Source organism: Ovis aries, chromosome 2 (genome assembly GCF_016772045.2).
Source record: "Ovis aries strain OAR_USU_Benz2616 breed Rambouillet chromosome 2, ARS-UI_Ramb_v3.0, whole genome shotgun sequence".
Classification (NCBI taxonomy): domain Eukaryota; kingdom Metazoa; phylum Chordata; class Mammalia; order Artiodactyla; family Bovidae; genus Ovis; species Ovis aries.
The window spans coordinates 224,362,893-224,389,691 of NC_056055.1; the positions used below are offsets into that span (position 1 = coordinate 224,362,893).

Sequence of the window (26,799 nt, forward strand, 5' to 3'; positions counted from 1 at the left end):
TTACAGGAGTAGGCATCCAGTAAGGATTACCTTCCTCTCCTTGTATTATTTTTGGAATAAATAATTGTCAGAAAAGGGGAAACATATTGACTTGGAAGGATGAGTGTCCGTGCTTAAAAGACCTTAAGGTATTTAAAGAATTTGGACATTTTTATCTACGGTACTGTGAGTCCTTGGAGTTTTTAACAATGATCTCAGATGATTTGTTTTCAGGTGGCACTAGTGGTAAAGAACCTGCCTGTCAATGCAGGAGGTATAAGAGGCATGGGTTCGATCCCTGGGTCAGGAAGATTCCCTGGAGAAGGAAATGGAGACCCACTCCAGTATGCCTGCCTGGAGAATCCCATGGACAGTGGAGCCCGCTACTGTCCATGGGATTCTGCAGGCAGGAATACTGGAGAAGGTTGCCATTTCCTTCTTCAGGGAATCCTCCAGACCATGGACTTTTAAGATCCAGGCCTCATGGTGGGAGGTGAATGGTAGACTAGCAAGCGAAGCTTCTCTGTATTATAGCCACTCCCCATGGCTCACAAGACTGTCTAAGTTCCACCTCCTGTCAGATCAGTGATGGCACTGGATTCTCATAGGAGCGTGGACCCAACTGTGAACTGAGCATGCAAGGGATCTAGGTGTGCGCTCCTCAAGAGAATGATCCCAAAACCATGCCCTCTGCCTACACGGCCCGTGGAAAAATTGTCTTCCATGAAACCAATCCCTGGTGCCAAAAAGAGTGGGGACTGCTGGTTTAATCTAAAAGGAATTAAATTAGAAGTGAAGTATAAGCTTTGATGATTCCGCATTTCCACGTTGTTATTAATACTGCATTCACCAGTTCCCCCCAAAAAAATCAATGTTGGGCAAGTTTTTCATAACTGTTTATTCATTATAAATAGTAAATATTTACTGCACTTTTTTACAGGAAAGACATTTTTACAACACATCGTTGTTGGTTGAGGCTGCAACACGAAGATAGCTCTTCTCTCGATCCATCACCCCCTAAGACCAACGTAGGAACTAAACTCAGTACTATGTCTAGTCTCACTAACTCACTACATCATAGTTCTTAACTCTAAAAGGAATGTATTTGTGCCTACCTCATTCATGGTTCCAAGAATAGAAAGAAATAAATAACACTGCCTTCCACCATCCTGTTCCTCTGAACATCTCAAAAAACAAATTTATTGACATTCTAAAATGTCACCACACAAACATATGTAAACCTCAGTTCCTATCACCTTTCCGTATTGGATATTATTGTATAATTTAAAAGTACATGAGAGCCAACATAGACATCAGTATTGCTGCCCTGCCTTTCATAGAAAAGAGAAGAATGTAAACGTAGTCATTTAAAAAGGATTATTCTCGAACATGTTCTCTCATCAAAAGGGGCAAGCCGGGTGTTGGTTGTCCAGCAAATGGCAAACGTCACTGCATTCTACCACAATGAATCATGGGCTGCAAAAAATAAAGCACCTGCAAAAATAGAATTCTGCTTCTGTTTCTAGGGCCCTGGACTTTGCCAAAGCATCCGTGAGGTACACAGTATTGCACTCTGATAAGCAGCTATGGGAATGCGCACCACTTCTTCACCCCACCCCCCACCCCCACCCAAGGTTGGCTTCCGAATGAAAATAAACTGGGCAGATGTCACACACCTCTTCCACACTGAGAAAGAAAACAAGCTTTCCGCCTGGATTTCCCCACCCTCCCATCCTGTTAGCAACGTGTCCACCCAGGACGTATATTGACAACCGAATTACAGATGAGGGTAAGATAACAAATAATTTATTGGGGACGTCCTTTACGTCTAGTCTAACTTCCTAAAAACGGTGGCACTTATTCTTATATCCATTTCCAGTGTGTCAAAGACTCCTCCGTTCCTGCTTCATGGAGCGAGCAGTTTTAAAGTTGTCGAAGTGTCAGCATCGACGTCAAACTTGTTCTACTTTCTTCTCCGACTATATTTTCAGAATGTTCTGCTTATCCAACCAGTTAAAATAAATCACACACACACATACACACACACACACACACACACACAAATGGAATGTTTTAGCTCCTTGATCATCTGCACTAGAGTTGGGATATTTGATATGTAGCCATGTTAAATCATTGCCTTAAAATGTTGCATTTGTCTTTTATTGTTCCGGATCTTCCTTTTCTCCACTGCTTTTGTTCGACACGTTCAAAAGAATTTGAAACCAACTACTGGAGAAAGAAAATCAATCATTCTCCTTTGTCTCCTGTCGAGACTGCCCCCCCAAGAGGGTAATTTTTTTTTTTTCTGAGAAGATTCTTCATGTCTAGGCTGTGGAGACCGGAAACAGGGCCAGTTTACGCTCCAAGTGGACAGTTCACTTATGCGATATCTGGCTTGAGATAATGAAAGGCACCTGTAAGGAAACACACGCAGCTTTTCAGGTCAGGCTGGGACAATTCACAGCAAGGGGCAAAATCAGCTACAGGCTGACAATGTCATATTTAATACCGGGGTATCAAAGGATCGAGACTAATATTTTTATTCCTGAGACAAGTTTGACAGAACTCTGTGTCCTGGGGATTATACCCCATATGATCCTTGAGCTGACCTCATTAAGAACATGTGTTTCTAATGCCAGGGGTTATTTCGTTTGGGCCAACACTTGTGTTTTACCTAGTGGCAATCAGCTTTCACGTCTCAGCAATTAATAACCGCAAGAGGTTGTTGACATCAGTTAAGAAAATAATTATACAAGGAAGCCCTTGCTGGAACAACCAGCTGGCTTTGCCACAAAATTGATACCGGGATGGAAGGCTTAATCATGTTGGCAGCTCCCCTTTCTCCAGGAAGAGTTAAAGTGTTTCACTCTTCCAGGAATAATCACTCCCTAGAAAGTCCAAGGCTTACTTTGTCCATACTGCCCATATTGATAGCCCGTGACAGGGTCCATACTGTAGCCCGTGGTGCTATAGGTGGGTGGACAATAAGACTGGGAAGTCGGCAGACTGTCCAAGCTCTTCATATGATCTAGTCTCTGACTGCAGCTGGCCGACACCGTGGTGGTAGGTTCCAGGCCCCCAGTGAGAGGCGAGAGCGCGTAGTCAGTCTGGGGTTGATGGGGTACCCCGCCGTGGTTGGTCAGAAGTCCCATTACCTAAAATAAACAGGCAGATGGGGAAGAAGTGAGAATGCAGGGAGGACCAGACCCTAGCCTGTAGCTGAAGGGATAACTGGAAAAGGCCAAGTTTGATTTCTTTGGAAATCTGCTGTGAGAGGGCCGTCCCGAAGAGGGTAACCTCAATTCAAAGTGGCAGAGCTATTACATCATGCCCAGTGATAACATCGGACTGCAGTTTCAGAAACAAGGAGAGAGGGTGGAAGAGAGCGGACACCATGCCCCTAGTGATAAGATCAGGCTGGAAATTCAAGGAAGGAGGGACACAGGGACAGAAGGATGGAAGAAGGGAGAAATTGTAACTGTTCATTTTGAATCATGTTTAACCATGTTATAACTGGGAGTGTCACGTGTCATTTTAAACAGGCATTTGCTTATATTGTTTTTAAGTGACATGAATCTAAATCAAATTCTTTTTGTGTATTTTGAGATCTTTGTCTTTGTTCATAGCGTTCCCTCTCAAGAAAATTACTTTCCTTATGTTGGCCATCCTTCAGTAGTTAGAAATAAAGTACTCCTCTGACATTCCCTTGTGTTTTCCCCATCCTTCTTACTGTGCAATTAACACTTGGTCGCCTACTTTGAATTGTGAGTGTTCTGAGAGGAGTGAACTACTGATTCTTATATTCTCAGCCCCTAACAGTTCTTAGCACTTATCAGGCAGATGATTCTTCAAATAACTTCCTCCATTTACCTAATCCTTTCATTTCTTCTCCAAACTAACATTTTCATAAGAAGTGTCAAAAAAAAAAAAGCCTGAAATGCAAACATATTATAAGAAGTCCGTTTGGCTTTTTAAATAACCCTGGAGAGCAAGCGAACTTTTAAAAAAACAAAACTGTAATAACAGAACAACTTTCTGATTAGCACGGTGACGAGTTTCGCAAACTCAGGCTCGCTGACCCTTACAACACACTGTGATGGAAGCAAGTGGATAATTAATTTTGCAGCTGGAAAACTGCCACCCAAGAACGGAAGTGATTTTTCTCAGCTTCGTACAAGTCGGTGGCAGGGCTCAAAAAGCAATCGCAGAAGAAATAGACTGCTGGGTAAAGAGCTTCACCGGCTCACAAAGTATTTCAATGCAGGGGCCCACCACGGCACAATACTTCCATCCTAGTCCCTCTGTATTTTAGGAAGTCTGAAGCATATGGAGATGAAAACGCACAAATAAAAGCAAGACGAGAGGGCAGTAATGGAATTCAACCTTGACTAGAGGCCTCTGTTACCCACTAAGGTAATTCAGGCCACAGAATCCTGGATGGAGGTGCAGGAGGGAGGGGTGAATCTTGCATTCCAGAAAGCTTCCTAAATTAGATTCCAAAACCAGTGAGGCCACAATCCCCTTTGGGAAGGGTTTGCATAATCCTCATAGCTAAACAAAATCTTCTTGAAACAAAGCTTTAAACTGATCCATCTTCAATTAGCCCCAAAAGACCAAAAAAAGGGGGGGAAGGGGTAAGAAAACAAAAGAGAATCTGTTCACCACCTTCTATGGATCACGCTTTCCTCCTCTAGTCCTCCTCAGCTCCCCCTTCGCCACACACCCAAGTCTCTGTGCTCCTTTTCCTTGTCTCCCTTCACTTGAGTTCTCGTGTAAGATGTGTGAGCCGATGGGAAGGGGGGCCAGTGTAGGGCAAGCAACACAGTGGTTCCCAAATTTTAAACGACATTCCAAGGGATCTAAATTTTCTTGAGCTTGAAAATTTTCAAAATCTCTAAAATTATATTCAAAAAAAATAATTACATGTTTCAGAGCATAGTTCTGTTTTCTTGGGGATTAAGGAAAATGAGAGTCACAAAGTAAGGGAAGAATCAATAGTATTCCCAGCTCTAGGAGGATGAAAGTTACCAGAACTTGGGCTCTCATATAATACTATCTACAGTAAGTTGATTACTTCATTTTCTCATTTAAAAAAACCTAAACATAATGCAAAAGGCATTTATTTCCTGAATGTTCTTCCACCTATACTAGGTTTGTGTTTGTTTGTTTGTTTGTTTGTTTGTTTGCCTTTCTTTGAGCTCATATAGGTGATTTTATGATATGTTGGGAAATTTTGTAAAGGTCAGTTGATATACTAATTTATTAAAAATTTTCTTTTAGCCCAAATTACAAATGTCTATTAGAAGAAAAAAGTCTTTAAAACAGAAGTTGCTCAGTACCAAACACAATCCTTTCAAATCAGGAGTACCTCCTTGTATGCCAGCCTAATGGACAAGAGTGGATAAGGAAAATATTTAATAAAAATATTAAAAATGTACCATTTGGGGGAACCCTCCTACACTGTTGATGGGGATGTAAATTGGTATAGCAACTATGGAAAACAGTATGGAGATTCCTTAAAAAAAAAAAAATCCCACTCCTGGACATATATCCAGAGAAAACCATAGTTCAAGAAGATACATGCACCCCAGTGTTCATTGCAGTACTATTTACAATAGCCAAGATATGAAAGCAACCTAAATGTGCATGGACAGATGAACAACTAAAGAAAATGTGGTACATATATACAAAGGAATATTACTCAACTGTTAAAAAGAATGAAATAATGCCATTTGCAGCAACATGGATAGACCTGGAGATTATCATACTAAGTGAAGTAAGTCAGAAAAAGACAAGCATCAGATGATATGAAGAATCTTAAAAAATGATACAGTGAACTTATTTACAAAATAAAAATAGACTTACAGACTTAGAGAATGAATTTACAGCTATTAGAAGGGAAGTGTGGGCAGGGAGGGATAGACTGAAAGTTTGAGATTGATATATACACACTGCTATATTTAAAATATATAACCAACACAGACCTGCTGTAGAGATCAATACACTGTAATAACCTAAATAGGAAAAGAATAAATATAGCTATAGGTATACCTGAATAATTTTGCTATACGTCTAAAACTAACACAACATTGTTAATCAACTACACCCCAATAAAAAATAAAAAATAAAATTTTAAGTATGATAGTTTTAATGAAAGGGGATTTTAACACAGGGCACAAATAATTTACTGTGTAAATAATCTGTGCTAAGTTTTTTGCAAAAAGCACTTAGGAAAAGCAACTTTGTAACTATATCAAATCAGAGAAGAAAAATATACAGTGTTACTGGATAAAAAAGAAATATATTTTTAATAGTGTTCTTCATGAAGCTACTACTTGAAATTCTGTTAACGGTATATCACTTTAAGGAAGAAATGGTACACTCTATGCACCATTACAGGTGACGAGTAAGAGCAAAATTTTATTCAAAACGTGCCCACTCTCCCATGAGCTATATGTACATTTTTGTGATAAGCTTTTTAATCCTCTGCCATATATCTTTTGTTTACAAAACTTTGAAGGCAGTAATAACTTTGTCCGTGGGGAAAAATACATGAAGACCCTAAAAGAGAAGAAATGAGTCCCTCCGAGAAGCAAAATTCAACTTATGCTGTTTTTGTAGCAACTTATTGGAGTTGCTGAATTAGAAAATACCTTAGGACAGGAAGACCTTGAAACATTATCTACTGATGGATGGAGAAGATACGGTATTATCTCCAAGGCCATATTCTAGGGCAAAGGAAAGAGAGTTCCTTAAAGGTGCCAGGGCACAGTATCCTGAAGACATCCTGGGTCCTGATCCAATCAGGAGGAACAAGAAGGATGCTTGTTAGGTCCTCCTGTCACTATTACCAATGTCACACACCGGAAACTAGTGACAGCTCCTATATCAGCAGCTGCCCTTAGCTCAGCAGCCCAATATTTCCAGAGGCTAATGTGAGGAAATAAAGAGGACCAGAGACCCATTATCCCTTTGACTTCCCTGAGCAAGCCCAAGAGACAGATAGTCTCCCATGAGTTTTTCTTTCCATTGAGATAGTCACACATTGTAACCATGACTTCTTTCTCAGGAATTGTATAAAGATGGAGAAAGAAGCACTAATACGACCCTACATTTGCTCTGAAATGGAAGCTAATGAATGATGATAACTAACACAATTAATTTCAATGTTTCATGCTGAGAAAACGTGAGATGTATATACATCATTTTACTAACTTCTTATTTAAAAATCAAAAAGGAAATCTGTGTTAGGAAAGAAAAATAACTATATCAATACAAAATGTATTACTTTCCCCTAACATAATTTAAAACCTCAATTCTCTGTGGAAGGGTCCTATTACACTTTTATGTACGTTTCTTTGAAAGCAATTTTACTATTCCATGTGGTTCAAGGGAAGCTATGGAAATTTCTTTTTGCTGCACTAAGTTGGGAAACGAACTTCTTAGAACTCCCCCAATATGGTCACAGAATGTCTTCCAGTCATATTTTAAAGAATATTGTCAGGATCTTTTTCATAAATGCTTTTCCTATAGCAAATTGTAATTCAAAGCCTAAAATAAAATCTTCACTGGTTGCAAAGTGGGGCTTTTTCCTCATAAGCTATCAGTAAGGTATTTCTACTACAGGCCATTTTTCCCTGATTTTATTTTTTAATTTGAGATAGAAGAAAACACAATCGCCTGGTTTTCACAGATAATTTCAAAGAAAAAAAAAAATACTCAGGGCTGCTCAGTTCTGTCAACTGAACACCAGTCACATTCTTATTAAATGTCAGATAAGTCCAGGAACAGCAATGAACAAGAAAATCATTCCTTTTCTAAAGATATCTGTCTGTCTCCTTGGGAAGGGAGATAGGAGGAGGATTTTTTTTTAACTTTTAGTTGAGTACAACTCTAAGGAGAAGCATATAAACAAAAAATCTATTAAATATACTGGTAAATATTTCCCAGATGTCATTTCTAAATTGTTTTATGGACAACCTTTAAAAATAAATTCAAACCTTAGAATCATCAACCGGGACTTCTGCCGGTTCCTTAGTCATTCCCATTATTATTAGAAGCTTTTTTGAAGATCCTTTTAAACTCATTCTCAAGTTTCAGAATTCCAAATAGGTTGTTTATATCTTGATTGGAAGATTATATGGTTCAGGAAAAACTAACTTTACAATTGCTTCATGCCGTATTTCTTGAATTAATTTTCCTATTGTAAGATTAAATATAAAAGATTAAAAAAAAAAAAAACTGTGAGCCAAATTAAGATTTACATTTAAAACAATGTGTCTGGAAAATATTTGTCTTGGCTTACGTGTTATGATTTTGCCATCAGTTAAAAGTGCTTAGAGCTTATCAGAAATCTAAAATGATTTAGCATATTATGGTGTACGTCTAAGCACTTCTTTTTTCCTTAGCAGGAATCCTGGTTCATGTCTTTATTTTCTTTTTTGCTCTTAAGTAATCAGATGTTCTTCTAACTTAACATTTACTAATACACATTTAGTTGCATTTTGGAAAACCACTGTGAGTTACAGCTTTGTATGATACAGAGGTTTTATTTTAATAGCTTCTACACTTTTCTTAAAAATCTAATGATTTTAAACTTTTAAAATCTAGATATAATTTATTTCCAGAACCAAACAAAAATTCCAAATGTTTATGCAAGTGTATTTTTCAATACGGGTGCTACTGAACTTATCTGATAGTTAAATTTCAGCAACTATATTTTTAAGGCATTACCTAAACCTAAACTTAAACAGTGGAGACTTTTCTGAAAATGTTGTCTTCAGATTCAAATGCCTTAGGAATTATCCTGCAGTTGATTAGCATCTAAATAATTAGATTTTTTTTGCCCTCTCTGTTTGAAAGCTGTAAGAAGGAAGTTGCCTTAAGGCAGAAGTTTCTCTTAAGGTAAGGATGATGACCTTCTCACCCACCCAGAGTTAGGGAAGGGCATGGCTGACCTCTGCCTAACCAGAAAGAAAACTAGTACATGTAACATATCCAGCCAAATACATACTTAGTCTGTTGGCCAAAAAGTTTGTTCAGGTTGTTCTGTACATTTAAAAACCCAAACAGAAAAACTCAAATGAAATTTTTAGCCAACTCAAATTTTTCTTTAATGTTAATCCTTAGCTAACATTTTTAAGTAGCTGTTTCATGCATGATGAAAAAGTAAGAGTGCCAGACAAGTGTGGTTCATATGGTACATACATTTCCAAGATTTATTTGAAAAAAGCACTGTAAGTACTGTATAAGCTAAACTTTTAAGTGTTACATGTGCTTTAATCTCCAAGTCTGTGATCAGTTACAGAATGATTTTTACTTTATCAGTTCTTTACCATATCTCTTTCTCAATAGACCTAAACTGTCAAATGGATAGCAACAGAGACTTCTTTAGACACTGATGACTATAAATCTAGGCAGAAAATTCAGAGAAGGCAATGGCACCCCACTCCAGTACTCTTGCCTGGAAAATCCCATGGACGGAATCAGCCTCGTGGGCTGCAGTCCATGGGGTCGCTGAGGGTCAGACACGACTGAGCGACTTCACTTTCGCTTTTCACTTTCATGCATTGGAGAAGGAAATAGCAACCCACTCCAGTGTTCTTGCCTGGAGAATCCCAGGGACGGTGGGCTGCCGTCTATGGGGTCGCACAGAGTCGGACATGACTGAAGCGACCTGGCAGCAGCAGCAGGCAGAAAATTAACATAGCAACAGCTTGCAAGAGACATATATACATATACACATACATATAGAGTGTATTTCTAGACAATGATGGACAATCATATCGTGTCCATCTATTATCAATAAAATAAAGCCCATTAAGACAAAGCTCATTTCACCTAAATGAACACTTATGGTTAATACAATTGCTATTTGACTATGTTAGACCCACCATGGGCTGTAATAAAATTCTCATATGTTTTAATTCATTTACGCATGCCTGCATTTAATATGCTTTGTGACCATGTCTACAATTAATATGATTTATGAGAAAAGAACATGTGTGATATTGGGGGGGGGGCAGGGGATAGCATACATATTTTTTCTTCTATGAATGAAAAATACAGCAAAACGGCTCAAGGAAAATTGTGGGCCGTTAGCATATTAAGATGGACTGACAGAGCCCTGAGTAAACTTGAGGGAGTTAATGATATCCTCTTATCTGACCCTGACACATTTGCAGCATGTAATTTACAGAAGCTCTGTCCAGGGAATCTTGACAAATGCTCCTAACGATGTCAGGGCAATGTTCCATTCTAATGTAAAACACATGTGGGTCAGATACCCTCATTCATCACTTAGCACAGAGAGTCTCCAACTCTTTCTGGGAGGAATGACATTACCTGCTGTTAACTCTTCTCCTTTCAGGAAATTTCTCACCACCACAGTAGCCCTCTGAAGAGTAAGTACTCAAACCTATCACTGTTTCAAAAACCTGTCTAAAAAACATGACTGTGGAAAATCAAGCATATATCTTGGTTTAATTTCATGACTACTTCTGGACACGTTTGCTAAATATTAATTGACCTTTTGAGACCTAAGAAACCAAATATAGACAGGGAAAAGCTCTACACCTGGGCATTCCACAGTCCTTCAATGAAATGGCATTTAAAATTCTAATTGCCTATAAACTATGCCTGCATTCAAGGACATGCAGGGCTGATTCACCCTAATAACCATTCATAAAATGCACACCTTACTGAATCCTAACTGCCCAGTTCTGTTTGAGATTCTCGTACAACCTTACAATAATCTAGCATCCACATTACCTTTTAGAAAGAAGGGCCTCAACACTGCCCCCTCTGAAGCAGAAGGATGCTCAGTTATACTACATCTCCAATGCCCCCACAAACTTGGAAGGCAGACATTCCATTTTCTACTAAGGGAGGAAAAAGTTGCCCAGCTCAACAATGAAATTTCTTCTTTCTTCCAGACCATGTGTGATGTAGACAAATATTTTTGTGGTTGCCCAAAGCCCATGTCATAAGACTCCATCTACTAAAAGCCTAAAGACTACAGAAACGGACCTTCCGATTTGGCCTCAGGACAGAGAAAAGAGCCAAGTGAAAAGATCAAGTGATACTGATTTAACAAGTAGCTATCAGGGAAACTCTTCCTATTAACCATGGGAAATGGTTAACAGATCACAGCCTCACAAAAGTCTGAGAATGAACCTACCCTTCAAGAAGGGTTTTCTGGCCTGTTTCACAGGGTTTTGTGTTAAGGCAGAATAAACTTTCATTTAAAATGCTTGGAAACTTGTAACAACTGTATACATATGGGACAACATCTGAGAATGCAGTCTTCTAAGAATCAGAAGCTACTATTCCAGTAAGTTAAAATCCTACCGACTTTAATCCCCCCACCTTCACAATGCCAGAGACACTGGACCAATAAAGACATGGTGATGCTTTTTTCACCTCTAAACTTATTTGTGTCCTTGATTATAATAGGCAGGGGCTATGTCTCCTATTGCCCAGGCAACCTGAAGTAGCTGGCAAGATTCAGAGCCCATGTACATAGATAGTTCTTTTATCTACAGAAATGAACTCTGCTCCTACGGATCTTGACAAAATAGAATCTTTGTAATTTAGTGAAAAAAGAGTATTCCCCAGTCAGTTAACTCAGAATTACTTTAAATTGTCCTTTGCTTTCTAAAACCTTTCTATTGTACCTGCTGTTTTAGCTAACTTTCTCCTTTGTTGGTGAGAGAGAAGTATAGTTCATCAGATTCTCCTGCCTTTGAGGTTATCTAGTATCACAGAAGCAGAACCACTGATTTTTGAAAAATGAGTTCATGTCACTATTGCTTGCTTACTAAGTCACTTCAGTCATGTCCAACTCTTTGCAACCCTATGGACTGTAGCCCACCAGGCTCCTCTGTTCATGGGAGTCTCAAGGCAAGAATACTGGAGTGGATTGCCATTTCCTTCTCCAGGGATTCTTCCCCCCACCCCCCACCCCCACCCCAGGGATTGAACCTGTGTCTCTTGGGTCTCCTACATTTGCAGGCAGGTTCTTTACCACTAGCACCACCTGGGAATGTCAGTATTACATTTCAATAAATCAAAACAAGAATAAGAATAGGAAACAATAAGACAACCCTGTCCCATCCCTACTCTTAGCCCCATGCAACGAAGGATGGTTGCCTCTTGTTTTCATTATAGTGCATGCTGTCACTGAGTCATGTCCAACTCTTTGAGACCCCATGGACTATAGCCTGCCAGGCTCCTCTGTCCATGGAATTCCTGACAAGAATACTGGAGTGGGCTGCCACTTCCTCCTCCAGGGGATCTTCCCAACCCAGGGATCGAATCCAAGTCTCCTGTGTCTCTTGCATTGGCAGGCAGATTCTTTACCACTGAGCCACCTGGGAAGCCACAGGTGATCTGAATTACTCAAACAAAACTAATTTTTGTACAGTGCATGTTGGGGCAGTATCAGATCCCAGGTATATTAATTACAATGACTGCAATCTGAATGGATACCACTATGAGTCCTTGGGCCTTTAAAATGTCTAAGTAGAATAACTGAAAATACCCCAGTCACCAAGAAACTGCTTTTCCTTTGATGGTATTCAGCTTCCACATTTGCCTTCTTCATCAGAGACAAACAAAAGCATGGTTTTTTGTCAGAGGCCCACATGATTTTTTTTTAAGCAAACAATAATGAAAGCTCTATTGCAACAAACAGTATTATCTCTTTACCAAAATGCATTTAGTTCTTTTAAGTACTATGTTTCTCAGCATAGTTCTGTAGGGTGATTCTTTTTCAATACCTTCCAAGTTTAACAAGAGAATGGAACAGAAGATGAGACAGTTTAAGCAGCTTGCCTCAAGACACACAGCTTATAACTGGCTGTCAAGTATTGCAATCTAGTGCTTTTGACTTTGGCGTTCCTGCTGAGATCAATGAGTTACACCCACATCGCCATCAATTCACTAAACAGGAATTCTCTGTTTTTACTCATTTTCATACCTATCGATATTATTTAGCAGTTTATAGCTTCTTTTCTAAAATTACCCCTTTTTCCCCTAAGGTCACCTACAGAGGATGATAATGTATTCAAGCAGAAGATAACATCAGACATTAACAGAAGAAACATTCACTAGTAAAAAATATAAAGAACAATTCTAGAAATGGACAAATCATGAGTTGGGTCTCTACTCTCCACTGCTTTCATTCAGCACTTCCTAGAAAATGTTCCTCAAAACTTAGTAGTCTGATACTCAGCAAAAGGGATCCATAGTCAAATTAGAGAATGCCAAGTTAAACATGTTTTTATACTGCAAGATTTGTCAGAGCCTTTAGTAGGCTAATATGCACGGGGACTCTGAAAGATAAAGGGATATAATTTGAAATATTTACCAGATTTTTGATTCAAAATCTTTTTTCCTCAAACCACCATTCCACAGAGCCCACTTTGGGAACAAGCCTTTATTATGAGACACTGTTTGGTTTCTAGGCATTCAAAGATGATTACAACCTAGTATCATGCCTCTAGAAGCTCATGGTCCGAGGAGGGATGGATATATTATAATACAGTGTGGTATGTGTTTTAACAAGGTATAAACACACTACTGTGGCATCAACAGAGACTAAAGGAATTCTGCCTAGAAGCATCACAAAAGGGATGACATTGAACTTGAAATTTTCCCGTGGAATTGTACATACAGAGGGTCATTTCTTTTGAGGATTTTTACATTTCATCTTAGCCAAAAGGCCGAGAAGTGATACAGAGTGTTTCTTTAATCTGTATTTATCTAATTAGACATTTTAATGCAAGCAGGGCAAAATGAGACGTCAGTATTTCATGGGGGGGAAAAAAGACGGTTATTTCTTTAAATAATACCTGCAGTCCTCTCACAGCTAAGAAATACTCCCTACAAAGTAGGAACAACCCTTTGATTCTACAAAATGCACTGTTTCAAAGGGTCTCCCAAATTTATCATCTTTTCCATTGATCAGTGGAGACAACGCAATCACTAATCTCAGAAACTCTAGTTCTCTGAACTCTAGCTAAATGTCAAGAGTAATTTTTAAATATTATACTACACATTGAAAAATATACGCCTCTGATGGAACCCAGACTGTTTTGCAGAGACAGATTCTTTTTTTAAAAAAAGAAAAAACAACAAAAAATAGTACACAACTAATGACTGAATCCAGTCTTCTGCGTCTGCAGTACAAAGCACACATTCAGCCTCTAATTGAATAAATATGCAAGTATTCAGATTTCTGTAGATATTGCCGTTTTGCGAATGCAGTAATAAATTAAAAGCTTTACGTTGCATTCCAACCACATATAAAGGGTTGATTCAGGCCATTGGCCTCACACTAGAATCCAGCATGGCTTTCCTATGTTTTACTGATTACAAAGAAAAACTTTTTACTCTAGTAGCTTAATTATAAACCAAGCAATCACACTCAATTTTTTCTCCTTGATGGCTAACGGAATTCAAATGGACCTAAAAACCATGGGGTTGTTACATTTGATTTGTTCAGTGTACAAGAGAAAGCAGCTGATAGAATTTCTATTTAAATCAATATAATTCACATACACATACAAATTTAATTCAGCAAGAAAGGTTTTCTCGTGGCTCATTTCAGTGACATGAGTTAAGATTTAGTCATTGGAGGCTGCTGCTCCTTTCTTCTCTTAAAAAGGGAGATTTTGGCCAAGGACTTGTTTCTCTCACAATTCTTTAACTCTGGATAACTAACACAAGAGGCTGTGGCTAGAATTGATATAAACCAGTGCTCTCCTCATACTCTTTAAGGGTAGCAACCACAGCCTTCGGAGAAAAACCAAAGGCACCATGTCAATTACAGCCTGCCTTGATTCAACAAATGGATTAGCAGCAATGTTTTCACCACCAAGCAGGACATCTTGAAAACTTAATATGGCAAAATGGAAATCTGCAAATGGTCAGCGGCTACTCTGGTGTAGCTGAAATGGGCTTATTGATGATCATAAATATCCTTGAGCCTTCATAAACATGTAAGGCTTCTGCACCTCATGAATTGCTTTAGAAATGAAGCAGAAAGAGGCTGAAGCTTCAGAGAGGCTGCCACTTTCTCTCTCCAGGCTTTGCTTGACACCCAACCAATCTCTTTAATGAAAAGCACTCTTTTCTATCCACCGATGAATCTCTGGAAATTGTAAAAAAAAAAAAAAAGAAAGAAAAGCAAAGAAGTGCCTCTGTTGGGAAATGAGTTGGTGGCAGGCCACCTGCTTGCCTGCTCCTTCACGATGATAAAGGTAAGTTGACGGCAGAGGATCTGCAAACTTGTGTGTGAAATGGACAGAACAAATGGCCTGGCATCAAGTAGCTTCTGGATGTGTGCCCAAAATGTCCAGAAAAATAGCTCTCCTGAAACAGGAGCTGCCATGAGGGGAAGTCTTCCTGCTTTCACATGCATCAACAGTACAAAAGAAGGTCAAGAAATTGCCGTGCCACAATGAAAGGGACATTCTTTCTATAGGAAACAGAAGAGTATCCATCACAAGCATTCTTAAGGACGGTACCCCATTCACATAACAAACTGATCTGTAGTAAACCCTTACACCTTCGATGGACACAGATCCTTCATCTTGCCTTGCAGCTAAGGAATTTGAGATAATTAGGAACACTGTGGTCCAAGAAATGACAAGCAAAATCAAAAGCAGTCTTGAGTTTGGTGTATACATATTAACACTAAAATGCATCTCCCTAATAAGTTTCAGGATTAACAAATGTTTGTCAAAAGAAACTGTGCTGAGCAATTGAAATCTGATTTGAAATGGAACCACGACAGTCTAATACATATATGCATGAAATGGAGAAGCTGCCTAACAGGCGTAGCTGACACCAAATATGCAATTTACATACATTACACACTAATAATCTCAATTTTAATATTATTCTTTAAAAGCAACTGGATGGGTGGTGCAGTTAAAGGGTTCCTTTTGTAAAATATGAATAAGAACAAAAGTTGATCCTGGCGTCTTCTGCCATTAACCGCAATCTTGTTAGTATAAAGATCTATCTGCTCTTTCTTGGGTCTGTTTCAGAGACAGCATCTCATCCCCACAAAGCTGTGATGGTTCAACCAGACTTAAGAGAGGTATGGTCCATAAACTTGATGAGATCTGCAGGCCTACTCTTTGTTCCTGAGGTGCTGAGTGGTGAGCAAACATTCAAGCATGTTGAAGCCTGGTACACAAATCTTTATGAGAATTTTTTTTCTTTCCTCAGTAGATTACCCATGAAATAGGACAGGTGTACTGGTTATTCAATTACATCTTACCCAAGACCTGGACAAAATTTGCAGTGAGGTCTGTGAGCATAGATCTTACCGTGGGGATTTATTAATAACAGTTAAACGTTGTCTAAAACAAAACTTTTTCTGTAATTTAAGCCTATTTTCTTATTTTATCATTGGTTTCACTCATAAAACCAGAAACAAAAATCACTCCATCTGTTCTAAACATAAAATGTGTTCATAATAATCCAGATTTATACCAAATGTATTTTTAAGTATTGCTGAATTGAGAGAGTACTCAAAATTTATAGCCTCTGAGGTTGCAAAGAGGACTTCCTCTTTTTAAGGAAGAAAATGCTTAAAATGAACACAGCAAAGGCTCAGAAAGCTTCTTGGGTATCAAATGGCTCCACAGGAAAAAAAAATGTCAATGATATAAGAGTAAATGAATCAAAACCATATGGATCAAATTTTCCCTAAAATACACAGTTTGAAAAATTAAGGAGGAAAAGTGCTTGGCAAAATGTGTTTTAGGTTTTACCAAACCCAAAACATTTGAAGAATCATTTGCAATGGTTGATGAACTCTAAATGCAGCCAAGTTGGCCCATTTTTGCACACTACATAACAACAACAAAAAAGCTTCCTAGAAACCTGTAACCCACTGATACTGTATTTCACTCAAGAAATCATTAGAAGCTGTCACCAAAAACTGTGGAGTTTTGTAGGATTTGGGTCGGGGGGGTTGAAATGATATGTTTGTTCATTTTATTGTCCTTGTTTTGGAGGTTTAGCTATGTGTGTTTTGGAGGTGGGGGAGCAGTCAGGGTAGTATTTCTTGCAAAGGAAAGTTAATTAGAAGAACATGGGCCAAATGTTAATTAGTCTCACGTCTCAAGCATCTGGTTGTATTTCCTTGGCTCCATATTCCAAGTCGGCATTCCTTTTTCTCCACTGCACATGCAGGAAGGTGCTGGGAACATACCAGCTGGGTTTGGAGGGAAAATACATGGTCTCTATTTCCCTGTTTTCTTTCTGTGATGTCCCCACACCAAGAACACACAACTTTTCAAAAGAGGGCGCTACTGCAGGGTATAGTGAGTTGAACGGTTTTCTTCTCAAGGGGTGTTTTGTCCTTTGTTATAAAAGCCTCATCTCCTAGAATGGTGATGTAGAAATTCAGAGACAGCAGAAAATTTCAAGGAAATTATCCTATTCTCCTTCCACCCAACACTGACAATCTCAAGATGTCTTAACAAATCCAGCTTTGGAGGGAGCCCAGTCGTGAAGCCCAGTCGTTCATCTGTGAAGCCTTTCCATTCTCCCCGCTGGAAAACCAGGTTGAATATCAGTGCTGGAGCCCATGGAAAACTTTCTACGACATCATGCCTCTTTGGCAGATTAAATGTGTAATTTGGTTTATTAAAGAACCTACTGAAACTGGAAGAGAGACTTCTCTAGCAGTCCAGTGGTAAAGAATCTGCCATCCAATGCAGGGAACGTGGGTTCGATCACTGTTCAGGGAACTAAGATCCTGCACCACAGGGCAACTAACACTGCAAGCCATAACCCGAGAAGCCTGCACGGCACAACTGGAGAATGCCATGCCCTGAAACTAGTGAGGCCCACACACCGCAACTAGGAAAGCCTGTGTGCTGTAATGAAGACCCAGCACAGTCAAAGAAGCCTGGAAGAGAGACAGACATGGCTTTTACCTCTGCCAGTGACTCTAACTGTGTCGCACCGGCCTCAGCTCTTCCATAAATAAGATGGATACAGTTACGGAGTACCGAAAAACAAAATACACCTGCCAACAATTCAGGAATGCACAGACACTTTAAGCAATTTGAGGAAGGATATGATCAATGTCTCTAAAAGTTTTCATCAGGATTCTGAGATTCAGAATGTCACACATGTTTGTCAGTCTGTTGCTACTCTCATCTGACCAACTGGAGAGTGACCTTTTCCTCGGTCACTGCTTCACACCCATCCCTCCGAAAGCTGAGAATTTCTCTGAGGAAAGCACTAAGGGCATCTGAGAAACACCCTTTGACTCATGGCTCTGATGCCAAGCCTTAAAAGAATCTTTGTTTGAGGGGGCAGATAGATACGTTAGCGGCCCCGGAGGAAAATCAACTAAATCACACACACAAACGTAAGGAATAATTTGCTTATCATAATGATGTCTATTAATTCCATTAACTAGAAAGCTGATTTTACAATAGTTCACACACATTCTAACGCGTGATTTCCAAGTCTGAAGGGCAAATGATACATCAACATCAATGCCAGTAGGAAAAAAATCAAATAAGATGCACAAATAAAATGGCATCTACTAAAGAGATCTACAATGAACTGATCATAATGACTCAAAAAACTTTAGATCCAATTTCATTTAAATTAGTAGATAAGAAAAGACCTATGATGAAGTACAAAGGCAGGGAAAAGGCAAGGTGGAAGCTTACATATTTTATGATATAGTATATACATATACTATCTCAATTATGTATGTATTTTTAAAGCATAACACCCAAAAAGAGCTGGAAGGTAAAATGCAAAAATATTAGCAGTGGCTGCCTAGGGGAATTTTTTTCCTACTCCAGAGAAAGGAAATCCTAAAAAAAAAATTTTTCCCCATTTTCTTCAATAACCAAAAAGTACTTTTTATTACTAGGGGAAGTTAAAAGATTGATAAGAAAAATGCATAAAGCAAAAAAGCATGTAAAGAGTGCTTTAGAAAAGAGTGTTAATTAACCCAAATCCAAAAGTTTAGAAAACTACCTTCTATAAAATTATTTTAAAATATGAATAAAGTCCCCACCTTTTTTTTTTTTTAATCTGTCTTCTCTCCACCCATCCGGGTGCTGTACGTAATGAGGTTCTAGACGAGGAGCCAGGAATTCTGTCTAGTCCCAGCTCTCTCACTATCAGCGATATGGCCCCAAGTTCTCTGAGCCTCAGTTGATTTGTCTGCGTATCAGACTTTCAGCCGGAGATAGGAAGTGCAAGAGTTGGAGAGAAGAGGAGAAATGGCAGTTGTAGGATTAGTTCCTTTAAGATCTTTTTTTTTTTTTTTAATGTGGACTATTTTTACTGAATTTGTTACAATATTGCTTCTGTTTTGATTTTTTGGCCCTGAGGCATGTGGGATCTTAGCAACCACGGATTAACTCCCACCTCCTGCATTGGAAGGCAAAGTCTTAACCATGGCACCACCAGGGAAGTTCCCCATATTTAATATTATATGATCCAGTATATCAATAAGCACTTCCCTATAACAAGCAAAAAGACTCAGCCATCACCATTCTTTGCCTTTTTCTTTAGATAACAGGTAAACTAGCTGTTAAATGTGGATTCTTTTCTTCAATTTTCTTTATAATATTTTCTTAAACTTTTTTTATTGGAGTATAATTGTATTACAATGTGTTAGTTTCTGCTGTAAAACGAAGTGAATTGGCTCTATGGATACAATATCCCCTCCCTCTTGGACCTCTGGCCACACCCTGTGTCATGGCAGACCTAGCCTCCCTGCCAGGGATCAAACCCACACCCCCTAGCACTGGAAGGCAGAGTCTTAACCACTGGACTCCCAGGGAAATCCCTACGATATTTTTAATCAAGACAAACAACCAAAAACAGTGAACACATCCCTCTTTGCTTAAATAGAGGCATTCCTGAGAAGCGGTCAGTCTCAAAGACTATAGAAATGTAAGTCCTAATTCCCAATTCGCCTAATGCTCCTATTCCATCTATTTCGTAGATACGTCTGGCAAGATGTTGATTCACTCAGCTATTTTTCTCCAATTTTGTCTAAGGAAATAAGGAGGAACTTCACATTATTCATCTCTCTTCTAACTCACTAGAGATGCTACAACTGGTGGTTTGAGGAGGAAATATATGGTAGAAATGCAAAATATTCTGGATATCCACAATATAATAAGTAAGGAGTTAACATAATGTTATAAGAGCATTGTAAAGAAACACAGGAGAAGTTGCCCAAGGAATTTTCCATTGCTTGATAATGGAATCATTCCTGCCCTACTGCCAACTCTAGAATCATAGCCAGTCTTCTTGAAATCAAGGACTAACAGTCTCAAAGTCAAGTGCTAGTACTTCCACTTAAATAACAAAGTATAATACGTGTGTTATAATACTCGACCGCTGACACATGCCAAGAGAATCCTGGGTCTCACCTTACAGAGTTGAAGTTTACTTATATGCAAACTCTCAACCGAATTGTGTTCATAAAAAACTTTTCTGTGGCCTCAAACTACTTAATGTTTTAAACTGCAGAGACAACAACTACTTCTGAAGTTACTTGTAATCTGTGGGAGAAGCGTCTATGCTCGAAATGCAGGCCTTTAAACATGAATCTATTAATATAAGTCCATGATTTTCATGCAAAACCACATTCACAAATGCCAGTACTTGGAAATTAAGTCTATTAAAGTCCTGTAGGAAGCACATCCATTGTTTTCATGTTGCTATTTTGCAGCCAAGGTTTAAAGCCACCTCTTAGTTTTTATCCCAGGATGTGCTATAGGAATCTATGAAACTTAATTACATTTACTGTTACAAAAAAGGATTTATGAACTTTTGCCTTTAGGCAGAAATGTTTATTTCATTGCCTTTGCTATTCATTCTTTTCAACTGCAACAGCTTTGAACTTTTCAGCTGCTCAGAGTTATCACCGTTATGCAGAGCCCAGGAACTCCACTCCCAAGACGCAAACCACAAGTTGAAGAAAACGAAGAAGGCAAAGATATATGAGTCCTTATTTTGGCCACCCTTTGTGCCATTAAAATCTCATTTTCTGCCTATTAGAATGCCCTCTTGGTGCTTAGGCAGTGGTGATAGTCAGTGATTAGTGTGTAATTGAGTATAATTGTCTTTTCACTTTTCATTTGTGTCATTCTGAGCTTCTCTCTGTTTTTCTAACCACCAAGAGGAAAAGGGGGGTTAAGAAAAGATAAAGCTGTTAAAACTCTCACTCTCAGCCCTGAAGAGATTCTTGATTGCAATTATAGATTGCAACCCCTTCGTGACATTTCTCCAAATTTAGTGGGCAGCTCTCCTCGCCACCTGGGCCAAGTGCTCTCTAATAAAATCAAGTGATCTGTATTTAAACAACTGCTAATAATGTCAACCCCAGACAGATGCCACATGTAGGAAATTTAACCAACCCTCTGACATGCAATTATCAAGGCAATTTATTAATATAATCTCTCAAGAAAAGCTCATAGTCCAATGCAAATTAGAAAAACAATTACAACATTCAAATTTCTATATATTCCCAAGGAGCAGAAATTCTCCTATATTTTGCATTTATAACTCATTTATCCCAGAGTTCTGCAGCCATCAGATGGGTCATTCTCCACATAACTTGTTAACCTTCTCTCTGAAAATTATAGAAAAGCTGTGGTGTTTTCTTATTAAGCATTCTTGCTCACAACCCTATCAGCTGACCAAATACCATTTTAAAAAATATGTGTGAACTTCTTACCCAAAACCCAGAACTACTACGTGTTGAGCAGATGACACCTTGACAACTAAGTATAAACAGAAAATCTCCCTGATTATGATAAAAGTGGCTTGAATTTTAAGTCTAAGCTCTAACTTTTGATACAGGCCATAAGAAGGGTGGAGAGAAAGGAAACCAGAAAACTGAAATCATGTGGCTTGTATAAAGAATACATTATGGTTTAAATTTGGCAATTCATTATATGACTGCCTCAGGGAATTGACTATTTGGTTCTGGTATACAGCAACTCGCCTGTCTGGAAACAGGGAACTGACCTGAGGTGAAAGGCCATTGCCAATGGCGGGGTTCATGGGGTTGGAGGGCCCGGATGGAGGCACAAAGCTGTCTGTATAGCTGGAAAATCCATGCCTGGTGCTGGGGAGACAGTAGGCAGAGCTGCTGTCCGGGTTGGAAGGAAGAGTGCTTTGGTGTACAGTGCTCGGAGGAAGCGGCTGAGGTCTGTGGACGGTGCTGCTGGGGTCCGACACGGCTGCAAGGAAGAAGGTTATCAGCCATAAATCTCCTTTGAAGGCTGGCAGAGAAGGTTCAGTGCAAAAGTTCGTAGTCACTGACCCATCAGTATATCCACTGGTAAAATAAATGTAAATTTCATACTGTACTTCTTGATATGTAAGTACAAAACCACTCCTAACAAATAGAGCCACATCTCTTCCGCACATATGTACAAGTACATAGTTTATTTATATACTTTCAAGGAACACTTAACCAGAATAGAAATTCAGAAATCACTTTAACAGTAAGAACAAACCTGTATTAGTAGTGAATGTTACTAACCAACATAAAGATTAACCAAGTAAGAATTGCATCTTAAATTTCTTATCAAATAAACTTCCAAAACACCTAAATATTAGTGTGATAATATAGTTTAAAATGCCCACAATGCTATCTTTTGTAATCCAAAATAATTTAGTCTTCTTATTTATCCCGTTCACCTCTATGCAGTAACACTTTTTTGCTGTTGCTAAGCTGTGTCTGACTCTTTGCAACCCTGTGGACTGTAGCCTGCCAGGCTCCTCTGTCCATGGGATTTCCCAGGCAAGAATACTGGAGTGGGTTGCCACTTCCTTCTCCAGGGGATCTTCCTAACCCAGGGATCGAACCCACGTCTCCTACATGGCAGGCAGATTCTTTAGCACTGAGCCACCTGGAAAGCCCATGCTCTAATATAGAAGGACTTTATCAAAGTTTGCTGCTGCTGCTGCTAAGTCGCTTCAGTCGTGTCCGACTCTGTGAGACCCCATAGATGGCAGCCCACCAGGCTCCCCTGTCCCTGGGATTCTCCAGGCAAGAACACTGGAGTGGGTTGCCATTTCCTTCTCCAATGCATGAAAGTGAAAAGTGAAAGTGAAGTCACTCAGTCATGTCCGACTCTTAGCGACCCTATGGACTGCAGCCTACCAGGCTCCTCCATCCATGGGATTTTTCCAGGCAAGAGTACTGGAGTGGGGCACCATTGCCTTCTCTGTTTACCTACTCTCAATTCCTACCCCAGTGAGGAGCCATCAGAACTTCAGTTAATTGCAGACTAGAGTACAAAGGTAGAGGTTTTAACAAAGGAGAAGCCAATTGCGTGCTTATTTTGGGAGATTGTTTTGGTTCATTGTTTGGTTTTGTTTTAAAATCCTGAAACAATATTATATTACAACACAGTTTAACTAGAGAGATTCAGACATGTCATAGAACAAACTATGTTTCTGAAAGGTGACAGGTACTTTCAGGACAGCCCGATATAATGTAACAAACATACAGACAGCCACAGGGACATCACAGAAGATTTCACCATATAAAGCAAGCAGCAGGGAACAAGACTGGGAATTACATTTTAACCCCTTGACTGCCTTCCTCCATACCTTGTGGAATAGCTGTGGGCTGGTAAGAGGTCTCTGACAGCTGGTACGTTGGCAGGGTCGGCATGGCTGTGGGAGGGAATCCCCCCGGAATGAGATGGTTGAAAGCCATCAGTTGATTGGCCCCAGCCTGCTTCCTCCATCTTGCACGGCGGTTGCTAAACCAGACCTATGGATTTAATTTAAAATTTGAGAATTTCACTGATGAAATAATAGTACATTCTTAATGAATTTTTCATGCTAAAACAGATTAAAGGCCCCTTACTGAAAGGGCAAACAGACACAAGAGTCCTCTACCTTCTGGCTTGCATTGTCAGGGGAGAAAGGAAAGTTAGATGTCAGGGGTCAGTAGAGGGACTTCAAGGGCTTTTCAAGGTCTGGCAAGAGCCCCCACATGAACTCTGGGGTGACTATGGGGAGGGATGGCTGAGCAGAGGTGCCACTGGCACCCTCCCACCATCATGTACTACAGCACTTCAGGGGGGATCCAGGAGTCTCTATGGCCCCCTCCATGACATGTGTCCTAATTTGGCCTTGCCTACTGCACTAACCCTTGTATTTCATAGTCTTATCAATGTGTCTGTATTTCTATGGACATTATGTGCACAGCTCCTAGAGAGTCTTATAAAATTGACCAGAAGGATAAGTGGAGCTATTTTTTACCATCTCTTCCAAAATGTGAGACATTATACTGATCTTAATAGAAATTAATGTTGAAGAGGTACTTCAAGGAAAGAAAGCATTTTATCTATGAAGATCCCTTACAAAATGAGTTTGTTTTATTATTTCTTTCCATAACAGCTGTAAGCACCTATCTTTTTATCAGAGGAAAAAAGGAGTAGATAAGATAGGATCCCTGAGCTCAAGGAGCTTACTGTCTTTTCTTCAAGGAATTCACAGAGTGGTCAAGGTCACCAAACTAATTGCTCACTAGAAGTAGAAGTTCCATTTTGGAAATGCAGAGAATCAGGAAAACTTTAGATAAGAGACAGAATGTCAACTCATTTTAAGTTTGAATATGATTTCAAAAAGCGGTCAGTCCAGATGGAAGAGATGATACAAGAGACCAGCATGCTTAAGAAAAGATGACTTGATTTCCCCACAGAACAAAGTTAACACTTAAAAAACTTAATTCTAAATTTTATGTCACAAAATTTTTAAAAGAGTGGAGAGAGGAATGTCTCCCTCCGTCCTTTCTTAAACAAGAAAGCCCAGTTTAATAAACATTTTACCAAGGCATCTGCTTAAACTTTTGCTATTCACTCAAGCATCTGTCTGAAAAGGAGTCTGGTCTTCTCTACCCATGCTGCAAGATACTAGTAGGGAAAACTGTTTGAACTTCCTCAGAACACTAACATTTAATACTCCTTAAGTATCCCACAGGAAAAGAAGGTAAGTCAATATTTTCTCAAGTTGATACATAATTGAATTAGAGTTTTACTTAACTTAATAAATTGCCACCTGGGATAATAGAACCAGGAACGGCATTCAATTTCGGTTCTGGATCAATTGTGTTTTCTCACTGAAAGTCTAAGTGTCTGTTACCATGACTCCCAGAGGCATCAGGGCAAAAAACCTGTTTTCAGGGAAGTGTTTGGAACAAGCTGGTTAGCCTGAGGAGGCTGAGGGTAAGGAATGAGGCTTGTGTTCATGCCTGAGTGTACGGTACTATCCCATGCACCGTGGTCATATTTCATAGTATATAACCTCAAGATCAATGAGGCACACCTGGCTCAAGTGAAGGGTCCTCACCCTTATCTTGACCAACCCATGTGAAATGCATCTTCAGCTGCCTAGGCAGGGAGGAAAGTTGAATTTCCAAAAGTTACGATGTGACTTCACTCATTCAGACTTACTGTCACAAAACCTACTGGTGAGATTCATTATGAAGATCTCAGAAGCTTGCCCTTCTGACATTATCAGAGCATGTCTCCAATCTCTCTGTGCCAACTTCCTGCTGTAACCTTTAGATAAGTAAACCAAATTTGATTTATCCAGTGGGTGGGCTCGGCCTGGTTACTCCATCAATCCCAACCTACTTTTGATTTATGATCATGGTAACTCCTCCATAACCCAATTTTTTAAATAAAAAATGTCTTCATTCAGATAATAAATTAGAAGGAACATCATGACTTTCTACAAATCCCTTCAAAAGATAAACCCAAAGGCTAGGTGTACAAGGTAGTTTTGCTTTGTTTCATTTTTCCACAACGATACAAGTAAACACTGATGACATGGAATAAACCCACCAGGAGGTGGATTTATAAGTTCTTATATTTACCATACAGTATATATTATAACTACTGTAAAAGACAGGGAATAGTTGGAAAGCAAATCTTTACTGAAAAACAAACCTTTAACAGGAGGTTTAAGAGTTTCCCAAAGGAAGGAATTTAAATGTTGTTTAAATTCAGGCTAAATAAATCCAGAGGGCTATTTCTGAGAGAACCAGGGCTTCTTGAGGACTGAGCTGCCTGTCTCTGGTTAACTCAGTTAACTAGAGTTTTCTATCATCTTGCCCCTGGCAGCCTCTGCATCTCCAAGAAGCAGCTGAAACTGCCAGAAGCAGAACTGAAGTAAAAATACACTGAAGTTGCAAACTGGGAAATGGTCCTTGCCTTCTTTAGGCTTTGAAACTCATAAAACACACATCTATTTTTTATAGGAAAAAGGTGCCCTTGAAATCACCTTCATTTTAAGTACCCAAGCGAAGCACAATGATTCTGGGGTGCTGTTATTACCCCATCTGCGACTGAAAGACATTCCCCAGCACTCAGAAGTTCTACCTAACCCTTCCAATATTCTATCACCTAATTCCTAACAGACAATCAAGGAATAATCTACTGAATGACACGTGCAAGTGCATAGGACTGAAAAAATCACTTAAAATGGGTGGAAAGTGAAAGTGTGAGTCGCTCAGTCATGTCTGACTCTTTGCAACCCCATGGACTATAGAACACCAGGGTGCTCTGTCCATGGAATTCTCCAGGCAAGAATACTGGAGTGGGTTGCCATTCCCTTCTCCAGGGGATCTTCCCAACCCAGGGATTGAACCTAGGTCTCCAGCATTGCAGGGAGATTCTTTACCACCTGAGCCACCAGGGAAGTCCCAAAATCGGTAGAAGGTATTTATGATTTGGTTTTTACAATGACTAGAAACTTTTCTGTTTTGAAAAGAGTAACAAT

The 26,799-nt window shown here is 39.3% G+C and overlaps 1 protein-coding gene across 2 annotated transcripts in view; it reads right to left on the bottom strand.

The window, feature by feature from the left end:
* Positions 1-862: 862 nt before the first annotated feature.
* Positions 863-26,799, bottom strand: part of PAX3 (paired box 3) — a 103,553-nt gene continuing 77,616 nt past the window's right edge. For both annotated transcript variants that reach the window (XM_042244303.2, XM_015093551.4), the window contains exons 6-9: positions 23,617-23,782; positions 22,021-22,235; positions 2,888-3,134; positions 863-2,393 (exon numbers count right to left, since the gene is read on the bottom strand). In XM_042244303.2, coding sequence (XP_042100237.1) covers positions 2,359-2,393; positions 2,888-3,134; positions 22,021-22,235; positions 23,617-23,782 — 663 coding nt within the window. In that variant the 3' untranslated portion in view covers positions 863-2,358. The remainder of the gene's footprint in view (positions 2,394-2,887; positions 3,135-22,020; positions 22,236-23,616; positions 23,783-26,799) is intronic.